Below are 12,400 nucleotides of genomic sequence, written 5' to 3' on the forward strand. Positions count from 1 at the left end.
GCACACGCAGGGAAGGAGGGAGGAGGGACGGATTGAGAGTGTGTGTGAGAGAGAGAGAGAGAGAGAGAGAGAGAGAGAGAGAGAGAGAGAAAAGGTGCTCCAGACAACAGGGTGGGGCATTTGATAATTGATAATGATAAATACATCCCAGTCCCAACTCCCCCCTCAAGATAAAAACAATCTCATACCAATCCAGTCAGGAGTCCACCACCGCCCATAACCCAGAGAGGCACTGAGAGATCATTGAGCTAATGTTATTCTGGACTCCCATTCTAAGGTTAACCCAGATAAGCGTCTGAAAACCATGAAGAGTTACCTCTATAAATGTGATATAGTCTCATTGTCTTGTGTGATGTCAAGGAATCGTCCTCTAAATATCTCGATAAATCTGATTTATATCAGATCATAGAGTTATCAACTGCAACAAAAAGATGCATGGGGCGAGTTGGTTCCTTCATTCCTTGAACTGACAAGCATGAAATACAAAAATGTAAGAGATACTTTTCAAAATCTTTCTCCCAACAACATTTGTGATTCTTTATTGGCGTCCAGCTCATTGTTCGAAATAAGCAGAATTATATTGCATATGTTTCAAATAAGATTTTCAGGAATTTCACTAGCGTATATACTATTAACAATATCACATGTGTTGATTGGACACAGCATGGTTTGTAAAATCCATTGATCGCCCACTTTTTAAAAAAAACTCACTTTCGTCTCAATCCCAAACTCACTCTATGGTCTCATTATTTAGCTCTCAAAATAGATTCACAGCCAGTGCTGATCTAAAGAAGGTATCTGGGACATGCGTCAGTAGTACTTTCCAATAAAATCAACAAAACCAGGAAAGTTCACACAATAGTCAGGGGCCCTCTGCATATTCAACTTTATTATACTTGGCCAAACGGGGGCATATAGAGTGGGAATAAAGTGTATTAAGAACACAACCTCATCTGAAAAAAATTCTGGGCCATTGGTTTCTGCATGGGGAAACGAAAGCTACACTCACTCAACTAAGTAGCAAATAAGTCAACACAGAAAATTGATCCAAGTTTCAAATAACCTGATTAAAATGTAATGTGTTCAACTGTATCCAAAGCAGCAGTCCTGCCAAACAGAATAGCATCATTCAGATAGCTGTCAAGTCATGTTGTTTTACGATTGGTGTTGAAACTTTTAAAAGGTCAAGAGAGAATACACACACACACACACACACGCACACACACACACACACACACACACACACACACACACACACACACACACACACACACACACACACACACACACACACACACACACACACACACACACACACAGACACACACACACACACACACACAAACACACACACAGTGTGTCCCTGTGGTCCAGTCCAGGGCGACCTGAGAATAACTGCTGTGACGAATCATCAGGTATTTTTACTTGAGTAAAAGAATAATGAATTCAATTTCAAAAAAATATTACAGTGTGCGTGAGGTGGAAGGTCTTAAATCAACCGCCTATAAGCATTTGTGCGTTTGATTGGACCATGTTAGCTGTCAGTTGAAAGGTGATGCTGAAGTAGATCGTCTGAACTCGCTAAGTCCATTTCTGTCAAATAAAATCAACAAAACCGAGCAAGTTAACACATCGATCACTGGGTATGGCTAAAATAGTTGGGGGCCTTCTTCTGCATACATATTTTTACTACATTATACTTGGCCAAGCAGGACCATAAACAGAGGGTGAATAAAAGAGTCAACCTTGTTGGATACTATTTGACTATAGTATCCAACAAGAAACAAAAGCTATAGTCACTCAACTAAGCAGCAAATTATTCAACACAGCATATTCAACCCAGTTTTGCAAAGCATATTTTAAATATAGTCTGATAAATGGTATCAACAGCTGCAATCCTGCTAAACAGTAGAGGTCAGATAGCTGTCATGTCAGGCAGAATAAAACATGTTTGTTCGTTTATGATTTGTGCAGAAACCTCTAAAAGGTCAAGAGAGAAGAGTGCATGATGCAGGGGTGCACCACGCACACACACACACACACACACACACACACACACACACACACACACACACACACACACACACACACACACACACACACACACACACACACACACATAAACACACACACACACAAACACACACACAGACACACACACACACACACACACACACACACACACACACACACACACACACACACACACACACACACACACACACACACACACACACACACACACACACACCATCTCAGGTTTCCATCAAGTTAAACCTGAGAATCAGTGCTATAATGAAACCTCAAGTATTTTCACTTAGGGAAGAAAATAATGAAACAAATCAAAACCGATTTACAGAGCTGCTACTCTTATCATGGGCTCATGTTGATACACATGTCTTCCTATAGTGAAGGAATATAAACACAGGGGTGAGTCGAAGAAGAAAGCTCTAGGTTTCCATCTCTCTTTTCTCAATGCTTTCTTACCTTTTGAAGTTCTCATCTCTACTTGAACTGATTTATTACATTTATGTAACTGGAGACAAAGGAAAAAGAGTCATTAAATCAGAATGGTCCATACTTTCATACCCTGGTCATTCAAGGTCAGTTGTCTATTCTGTGCAATATAATCAATAAGCCTGGATCTTAGAAGAGAAAAAAAACCATCTAAAGCTACCTTTAGGTATAGTACATTAACTTTCAATTAGATTGACATTTTGATCTCACAACACTTTTGATTGTATCTTTTTGGAAATGCTAGAAATGCTGGTTGTGTTCAAAGACCTACTGTGATCAATATGAGTGAAATCAACTGTAGATTGAATTAAAGCAACAAGTTGGTGGGGTTCTCCCAGGCACCCCAAGGATAACTTCAAGGGCAATGTTTGAAATATTCATAAAACAGTGCTGGATAACAACCCGATGTCAGCCCATACTTCGTCACTGATACGTTTGTGAACACCCCTGTTAACCTCAAAAGAAAACTGTACTATGGAAAGTGAGTCCCTGATGCGCCATTTAAACGCTGGTGTAACTACACCCTTGGCATTACTCTAAATAGGCTATTGTCGACTTAACCAAGAGAAGTGTCTGCATTCGCTATTATTCTAGAGAGAAAAGGGGGGTAGGCTTTCCATAGCACAGCATGGAAGTGTTCCCGAATATATTCCCGACCGTCACTCTGAAGCACGGGGAGCCGGGTATGATGTGGCCCCTAACTGTAAATTCCACTCGTGGTATGGCCTGCTGAACAAGGTGACGACGGTGCTGGGCGGGGTTTTGGAATAGAGCAGAACTAATAGAATCTGTTGTTTTTTTAGGGCCGTGGCCATGTCTCATTCCCTATTGACCTTTATAGTTTTATAGACCTTTAGTTGAAAGAAATAGGAAGTTTAAATCCAATAATAATTATTATTATTGGATTTAAACTTCCTATTTCTTTCAACTATTCATGTATCAGCATTCACACTTTAGATATTTAAGTATTATATATATATAATATTTCAATATCTAGAGTGTGAATGCTGATACATTATTCACACTGATTAGGTTTGAGGAAGTAGGCCTACTGCTAGGCCTACATAACATTGTATTGTTTTGGGTGTGTTTTTATTTCCCATATTGTGTTATAGATTGCAGTTCCTCTTGCTTGTTTAATAAACAACAACACGATTAAACCACAGCAAGATTAGTAATTTATTCATTATGAAAATGAACGTGTGCCCTCAGGTGCTGTCCAAACTTAGTGTTGTAGTTTCCCAGCACTACATACTTATTCAACAACTTGTCCTGTAAGGTTTTGTCATTATATAACTAATCAACTTTAGATGATAGTCAAATGGCTCTTATAATAGTGTGTAAAACAAGGCATCTCCTTGCTATTTCAGAACTTATATATATAAATATATTAGTGTGCGTTTGCTGTGTTTCTGTGTATATGAGAGAGAGAGAGAGAGAGAGAGAGAGAGAGAGAGAGAGAGAGAGAGAGAGAGAGAGAGAGAGAGAGAGAGAGAGAGAGAGAGAGAGAGAGAGAGAGAATTTCATTATAGCCTCTGCAACAGCGCCCTCTTTTGTAAAAACTAAATGACAGCTAGCAAGCTACCGGGTTCACTCCGAGCTAGCATACATGTACGGATAGTTTCGTCCATTTTGTTAGCTAGTGCAGCTAGCTATCGTGCCCGGCTCCTTAGCAGAGATGGAAGAGGGCGACGAGCCGGGAATAGTCCACGTTCACAGCACTTCGTCTGGGTCCAAATCGGGCGGTGACAAGATGTTTTCTCTCAAGAAGTGGAATGCGGTGGCTATGTGGAGTTGGGATGTTGAATGCGACACATGTGCAATTTGTAGGGTGCAAGTGATGGGTAAGTTAGTGACATGGCTAGCTAACTCGGCTAGTCACTTGAGGGGCTGACGTGATTCATATTAGCATGTAAAATGAAGGTCTCAACGCGAAGAAGTTGTCATTTATGAGGTTATCTTTATTGTACCTCTGCAGACGCCTGCCTCCGCTGCCAGGCCGAAAACAAACAAGAGGACTGTGTTGGTAAGATCATGTCGGCGATTAACTCCTAACAGCTTCAAGGACCCCAACAGTGATCATCTATAGCAGGGATGGGGAACTGGCGGCCCGCGGGCCGCATGCGGCCCGCAGCCCGCGGGCATGTGGCCCGCGGCCCGCATGCCCACTCAGCCTGCACATAAAAAAAAAAAAAAAAAATAAAAAAAAAAAAAAAAATAATAATAATAATAATAATAATTGATCGAGTTACAGAAAACTCGTTCAAGAAAGATGAGAAGAATTCATAGAATTCAAAGGCAAACCCATGCGTCTAGTTTGCTTAGAAGCGATATCAGTCACTAAAGATATCCACTTAAGTCGCCACTACAACTACTACAACTGCTTGTTGGGTTTGAGTTCATTGAGTTGTTGCACTTAATGTTGGGCCACGGTTTTTCAGTTTTTTGACTTCATTGAATGATGATGTATGTGAGCCCTTTGCACTGATAAAAATACTGACCATTCATGTGGCTGTTTGAGCATGGAAAACATGAAATTAATGTATGTTGGTTCAATTAACATACCGTACATAGGTTATGATTCTGGACGATTTTTTAGGTAGTGGCCATCGCCAAAATGCACCAGAACACAGGAAATCATCTACCAAATTCAAAATTATGTAGCTTCTCTCAGCTCACGTATAGTTGAAGTGTGAAGTCATGTGGCCCTCCGATGGTTATGATAAAAAATGTGGCCCTCTTTATCATGAAAGTTGCCCATCCCTGGAGTAGCTTCATCATCACTGCCAGCTGACATCAAACGCCTTGCTAGAGAAAAACAGTTCCAGCCATCACATTAGGTGCGTCTAGAAATGCAGCAAACATGAGGCTTAGTAACACAGCAGTTATAGACTTTTTTTGTCTTTTTTTTCATCTTTAGTTATGTGTTCATAATGGTACGGCCCTCTGAGGACTTTGGAAAAATTGAAATGGCCCTTGATGTGAAAAAGGTTCCCCACCCCTGATCTATAGAATCAAACATTTTCTACTTTGTGTATTTGACAATAGGAATCAATGATAGTGATATTTACTAATTGTCTCTCTCTTCCTTTCTTTCTTTTAGTGGTTTGGGGCGAATGCAACCACTCGTTCCACAACTGCTGCATGTCGCTGTGGGTGAAGCAAAACAACCGCTGTCCTCTGTGTCAGCAGGACTGGGTGGTCCAGCGAATCGGCAAATAAGCTCAAACTGCCCACATGCACTTGAACATGAAAGGGGGGGGGGCAGACTGGACACTTCAATTTCCGCACAGAGCAAGTGGTATTAAAAGTCTTGCTCCTATGTATATGCTGTCATACGTGTGACGTTGAACGTTTCATTGGAGGACATGTGACGTGAAAATAGTGATTGTCACTCAGTGATTGACCAGCCTTGAATGGATGCAGCATGATGAATGCAGAGGAGTTACCATGCAATTACATGGTCCCATTTCAGATGCTTTCCGTTATCTTGTTGTCCGAAGCATATTGGATATATGTCTCTTCCAATTAAACAATAAAGGATTGTTCATAAAATGAAATACATTTTAGCCTATTGTTTTAAACCTACAGTTTTGGGTAAACAATAAAATAGAAAAAACAATTTGGGTGTTGAATATTAACCCTACGACCAGTTATGGTATTATTATTATTTTTTATACTTATAATTTCAATGATTCACATAAATCTAACTTCATAGAAATATATTGTAATTTTCCTAGCAGTAGGCTACTTGGCAATTATTTAATAAAAGCAATTGCCTTGTTCAGTTAACAATAATGCCGTTCTGCTGTATGTTTAGTACTATATACTGTATATGTTTGGTATGTAAAATGATAAGCCATAATCGTATGGTTTGTAAACGTAAACAAGGAGCCATGATGTGTTTAGAATGCAGTCTGCCAACTGATTGTTCACTGACTTGATTTGGGAACCCCGGCACTGTGCATCATTTTAAAAATAGAGGCAAAAGCCTCTTAAGGTCAAACCACATAAGATGCTTTCCCTTGAGCTGCGTCAACAAATAAGCTGGCAAATTCACTTACCTTAAGACAAATCCCAAAAGACAGGGTATTTTAATTCCCACAGGGGCGTGGCGCCAGACCAAGACAGTGTTCAGGATAGTGGGACCACGGTGCCTTGTAATGCCATGACCCTGAAGTGGCGTGTGGACTTGGAGCTTAGAGCCCGTCAGGCGCAGCACTCTCTCTGCATACACCCCAGAAAGTATGGAGGGTCTCGGAGACATCCCACATCAGTAAAATGAAGGGGATCGACAGCCTGGTAGCCAACACTGTCTACCTCAAAGCTCAGAACTTATGCTATGCAGACCTAAGAGACCAGAGGCTCGCCTTGTTCTTGCCCAAGCCCCTGAGGCTACCTTCAGGGAGTCGACCTCCCTACGATTTCCTGTGCGAGCAGCAGCCTATCGGGAAGAAGCTCTTCCACCTATTCCTTGCGGCTTCCGACGGGCAGTATGTGGCAGCGGCTGAGTTCCTGGAGGAGTTGGACCAGTGGGCCCTGGCAGAGGATGAAGCCAGAGACAAGGCCATGCAGAGCATCATCACCAGGTTCTGTCAACAGGACTCCGAGAGCTTTCTGTCCTACCTCACGGGCGACACAGCGCTACGATGCCAGTCCGTGTCAGAGAAGGACTTTGAGGAGGTGATGGCCGGCAAGGTGAAGGACGCCACCAGAACGTTCCTCAAAGGAAAACCTTTCTTTGAATACCAGAGAAGCCCATTCTTTCAGAAGTACTTGCAGTGGAAGGAATTTGAGAAGCAGAAGATCACCGACAAATACTTTTATGAGTTCCGGACGTTAGGTCAAGGTGGTTTTGGCGAGGTAGGTGTATGACATTACTGCAGTTCGCCATCAGTAGAAAAGAGTATGTGTTACAACATCCTTCACATAATTCACTAATAGGCTGCAATAAATGCAAGATGGCATCATGGTGCATTGCTTTGCTCTCTCCAGGTCTGCGCATTGCAGGTAAAGAACACGGGCAAGATGTATGCCTGCAAGAGGCTGTGCAAGAAACGTCTGAAGAAGAGAGGCTGCAAGAAGCTGGCCCTTTTGGAGAAGCAGATCCTGGAGAAGGTCAACTGCCTCTTCATAGTCAGCCTTGCGTACGCCTACGAGAACAAGACCCACCTATGCCTGGTCATGACCCTTATGAACGGGGGAGACCTTAACTTCCACATCTACTCCCTGGGAGAGCGGGGTTTGAGCATGGAGCGTGTTGTGTACTACACCGCCCAGATCACCAGCGGGATCCTCCACCTGCACTCCATGAGTATCGTGTACAGGGATATGAAGCCCGAGAACGTGCTGCTAGACAGCCATGGGCAGTGCCGGCTCTCAGACCTCGGACTGGCCGTGGAACTCCCTGGAAGCAAGCAGCTCTGCCAGAGGGTGGGTGTTGGGAACCTAATGCTCACCGGTTAGCCTACATATAATTGAACAATGTTTAAATAGTAGATATTGCTATTGGAAATGTGGTGCCTTGCTTGCATTATGAATATTTCCGACGTAGGCCTATTCTCAAATTGTTATGTTTTGGGCAATCTGTACAACTGCAGGGAATCCGTAAATAGGTTGGTCTACCTTGATCTCCACCCTGAGTCCATTACACAACCATAGTGTATAACTCTAATTGATCCTATTAAAAAGTGCTTGTCCTAAACCAAATTAGATTTCTAGACAGGCTGTTTCGTCTGTAGGCTTAGAATCTATTATACAATACCTCGTTCACCTTTTGCCTCTTTGATCCCAGGTCTGTGCGTGCGTGTGTGTGTGTGTGTGTGTGTGTGTGTGTGTGTGTGTGTGTGTGTGTGTGTGTGTGTGTGTGTGTGTGTGTGTGTGTGTGTGCGTGCGTGTTTGCGTGTGTGCGTGCGTGTTCTGTTTGCAGACGGGATTGTGTTCATGCCTCTTTTTATTATTTGCCATCTGGGGATTATTTGTGCGTACTCGTGTATGTGTGTGGATTTCATTCAGGAAAATGTTGAATTCTGCCAAAAATGTTCCCCTCAACCACCAGAAAGGCCCATCCTACGCAGTTCCTCTAAACAGGGTATTTCCTCTGTTACGTCCAGGCTGGTACCAACGGCTACATGCCCCCAGAGATGCTGAGGCAGGAGTTCTACGACACATGTGTGGACTGGTGGTCTCTCGGCTGCAGCATTTATGAGATGGTGGCGGCCAGACTGCCATTCAAGGACTTCAAGGAGAAGATCCAGAAGGAGGAGCTGGTACGACGCACACTAGAGGACGAGTGCAGGTTTCACCACAAACGCTTTGATGATCCCACCAAAGAACTCATTGGCCATTTCCTCAAGAAGAGGGTTGAGCAACGGCTTGGGTGCCAGTAAGTAGAATAACATGTCATAAATAGGGTCCTTGTTTCCCTTACCTTATCCTATGTTGACCTTCAATTTAACAAGATCTAAAGTGAATAGAATACAACTCAATCCATGTGAAATGTAAACTAAATAACATTTGGTATCCACAGATACTCTTTGAATACCTTATGATTTGAGACCCAAATCTGAACTGCAGAAAATACTGACAACTTTTTGCAGCTACTTTATTAGAAATATTGATACGATATTTATATTTCCTTCTCTTTTGTATTAGTGGCGAAGACCCACGGAAACATAGATTCTTCAAGAATATCAACCTTCCTCGTCTCGAGGCAGGCCTGCTGGACCCCCCATGGGTGCCTAAGACCAGTGTCGTCTATGCCAAGGATATAGAGAAGTTTGATGCCTTCTCCAATGTGGACGAAGTGGAGTTTGACGAGAAAGATGAAAAGTTTTTCATGGAATTAAGCACAGGTGCCGTTTCCATTCCTTGGCAGAAAGAAGTGATTGAGAGCGGACTGTTTGATGATCTGAACAAGCCCAACAGCGAGGCAACGAATGGAGACGAGTGGAAATCCAAATCATGTGTTCTTTTATGATGTCGTTTCACATTTCAGTAACAAAGACTGTGGCAAAAATCGGGTTTTTCATCAAATTTGATGTTATTTCAGTTTATATCATACCAAGTGCCTGGCAATTATAAAAAATACCTCGATTAGTTTAGCAGTCGCTAACCTTGGGTAAACTTGAATTGATTTACAATTCTCATTTTATAACGGTACAACAGTTTTATAACTACTTCCATGGACTACCTCAGTTTTGCTTTAATCTCTTTCATTTCAATGGTTTTTCATACATGGAAAGTGGGCAGAAATGATTTCGGGCAATATAATATTGGCCAAAGGCCACAAAAGCTTTGGGCCACCTCTAGTTAGCAATGCTATGTTTATGTTCTGTCTTGCTTTTCCTTGTATGTCTGTCAGTGACTAACCACCAACATTTAATACAATTTATAAAACTGTTAATATGGACACAAGGGTCTAAACTAAACTGTGATTACAGCTTTCCTCTGTTTCTTTCCAGCCCCTGTGAGTGAGACATCATACCCCTGTGGATGCATAGTTTCCATTACATCATTCAGCCATTCAGGTACATCTAAGCGTTTGCATGTGTTTGTAAACAAGGTAGCCTAATTAGTTGCCAGTAAGAGAGCGACGAGGACAGTCAGCTTTCTGCAGTAAGTAACGCACAACTTTTGCAGTACCGCACAAATTGTATGACTTTTTTTGCGTATTGGACAGGTTATGCTAGTTAAAACAGTAAAAGCCAAGTAAAGATTATTTATAGAAAAGCCCTCGTGTGTAGATATCCACCAGACACTAGATGTCACTAAATGTCAAAAGATTGCCTTCAAGCGTTAAACATCCTGCCAGAAACAGGCAGCTATGCCGCAAAGTAAACACGTGCTGGGAGTGTTGAATCCACTTGAGAAATGCATGGTGGCACATATTGCCATAACACATCGTTTTATCAAATGACATGTCATTATTAATGCTAACATCTATGGCTCTTCCCAACGGCAACCGAGGCTTTTGATCGAATGTACTTGATTTGTAATGCTTTTTTTTATAAAGGATTTTGTTTCGGCACAGTCAAGTATTTTACCTGTGTGTATGTGACATTTCATTTTTGTAACATTTGTCAATACATATCAAGTTGATTATATTGCTTTCAGATATATCCCTTTTGGTCCTCAATCTCCCTCTCAATCTCTCGATCCCTCCCTTTTGTTCACTCTGTCTCTACCTGAGCAAAACATTTTAAGGTGACGTCACCGATCATTTTGATAATTCCCTACAAATGCGTGTTTCAGTTTGTATTTGTTGTTTTGTTTTGAACTCTCAGGGAAAAAAACACACCCCACAAAAAACATAAATAAAACAGTGCCTTCCTAGTATCTCAGTTTGAAAGCTTATTATTAATATCAAGCATGCCTGAATCATTTGCTCAAACCACTTCAACCTTAATGGTCCAGTTTCAGAGGTTTGCCCTTCTCCAATTATGCTGTGAAAAGCCTGTTAACCGTCCACAAGGTCACCAATATAATGGCAGCTGCCATGCTCTTCGTGTGAAAAGCCAGAATCCGGTCTCCAAATCCCAAATAATAATAATCCCTCCAATCATGGATTCCTCGGGCCGTCCTTGTCACTCAGGGCTCTGCGCGCTGCGTCTGGATAATGAGGAGGACATAAACATGTGTTGTGCTAATTCCTTTGCCGGGGCCACCTTACAAGGCTGAGAAGTGATCCCGTTCACACTCGTCCGTCACTGAGATTAGAGACTGGTTCAGACGGAAATCCAAGACGCAACCGGATCCGCTTGTGCTGGGAGGGCAGGGGTTGGGGTGGAGGGGGGGTCGGAGGGGGAGTCCTGGGGAGAAAGGCGTGATGACAAGACAAACTGCGAAGACGCTGTCTCACAAACATGTTTCCACCAGCCACACTTTGCGCCTCTGGCAGGGCTCGCTTTCCCAGGGCACGCCGTGTCGCATACAGGCACGCACACACGCATGCAAGTGCACATGCACAAACATACACACACGCATCTATGTGCACATGCACACACACACAAACACACACAGACGCACACACACACACACACAGTGAACACATGCATTCAACACTCAATATAGTCAGCCACACAGATGTAAGCAACTTTCATTCCATTTCCCCTACCTCTTTCTTTGTAGGAATGAATAAAAACATGTGTATGCAAAACACACACACACACACACACACACACACACACACACACACACACACACACACACACACACACACACACACACACACACACACACACACACACACACACACACACACACACACACACACACACACACACACACACACACACACACACACACGCACACACACACATGCACACACAATCGTATTACCTCTGTGAGGCAGGCATGGGGTATTAGAGATCAAAGAGGGACAGGGTGTAATTTGGTATCTGCGTTTGTTACATGCCCATGTCCTGGATTAACATCAAAGGCTTGTGCCACACTCCATCTCTGCCCTGGCATCCCCTGGATGCTATCGCCTCACCAATACCTCCTGGTCTGTGTGTGTGTGTGTGTGCGTGTGTGTGTGTGTGTGCGTGTGTGTGTGTGTGTGTGTGTGTGTGTGTGTGTGTGTGTGTGTGTGTGTGTGTGTGTGTGTGTGTGTGTGTGTGTGTTTGTGTGTGTGTGTGTTCATGTTTATTTTTTGTGTGTGTGTGTGTGTGTGTGTGTGTGTGTGTGTGTGTGTGTGTGTGTGTGTGTGTGTGTGTGTGTGTGTGTGTGTGTGTGTGTGTGTGTGTGTGCGTGTCTGTGTGTGTCAATGCCTGTTTATATATGTGCGTGCCTGTTTTTGTGTGTAAGTGTGTGTGCATGCTTACATGCGTTTGTGAGCGTGTGTGTGAGTGTGTGTGTGCGTGAGTGATTAGTATAGGTGAGA

The 12,400-nt window shown here is 42.8% G+C and overlaps 2 protein-coding genes across 2 annotated transcripts; both read left to right on the top strand.

Moving 5' to 3' along the window:
• The first annotated feature begins 4,171 nt into the window (after positions 1-4,171).
• On the top strand, positions 4,172-6,125 carry rnf7 (ring finger protein 7). The gene is made up of 3 exons (XM_056611252.1): positions 4,172-4,361; positions 4,496-4,543; positions 5,621-6,125. Exons 1-3 carry the CDS (start codon positions 4,196-4,198, stop codon positions 5,737-5,739), a joined length of 333 nt encoding a protein of 110 aa, XP_056467227.1. The 5' UTR covers positions 4,172-4,195; the 3' UTR covers positions 5,740-6,125.
• Positions 5,839-9,496, top strand: grk7b (G protein-coupled receptor kinase 7b). The gene is made up of 5 exons (XM_056610794.1): positions 5,839-5,856; positions 6,760-7,380; positions 7,513-7,950; positions 8,631-8,902; positions 9,172-9,496. The coding sequence occupies exons 1-5, from the start codon at positions 5,839-5,841 to the stop codon at positions 9,494-9,496; spliced, it is 1,674 nt and encodes a 557-aa protein (XP_056466769.1).
• Positions 9,497-12,400: the final 2,904 nt, after the last annotated feature.

The sequence above is a fragment of the Gadus chalcogrammus genome, chromosome 16 (genome assembly GCF_026213295.1).
Source record: "Gadus chalcogrammus isolate NIFS_2021 chromosome 16, NIFS_Gcha_1.0, whole genome shotgun sequence".
Lineage (NCBI taxonomy): Eukaryota > Metazoa > Chordata > Actinopteri > Gadiformes > Gadidae > Gadus > Gadus chalcogrammus.

Excerpts from the sequence above, each read along its gene's own strand:
- rnf7 (XM_056611252.1), top strand. The coding sequence starts at position 4,196 with ATGGAAGAGGGCGACGAGCCGGGAATAGTCCACGTTCACAGCACTTCG. Across the intron at positions 4,362-4,495 it reads TTGTAGGGTGCAAGTGATGG|ACGCCTGCCTCCGCTGCCAG; the intron begins GTAAGTTAGTGA and ends GTACCTCTGCAG. Across the intron at positions 4,544-5,620 it reads CAAACAAGAGGACTGTGTTG|TGGTTTGGGGCGAATGCAAC; the intron begins GTAAGATCATGT and ends TCTTTCTTTTAG.
- grk7b (XM_056610794.1), top strand. Across the intron at positions 7,381-7,512 it reads GTCAAGGTGGTTTTGGCGAG|GTCTGCGCATTGCAGGTAAA; the intron begins GTAGGTGTATGA and ends TGCTCTCTCCAG. Across the intron at positions 7,951-8,630 it reads GCAAGCAGCTCTGCCAGAGG|GCTGGTACCAACGGCTACAT; the intron begins GTGGGTGTTGGG and ends TGTTACGTCCAG.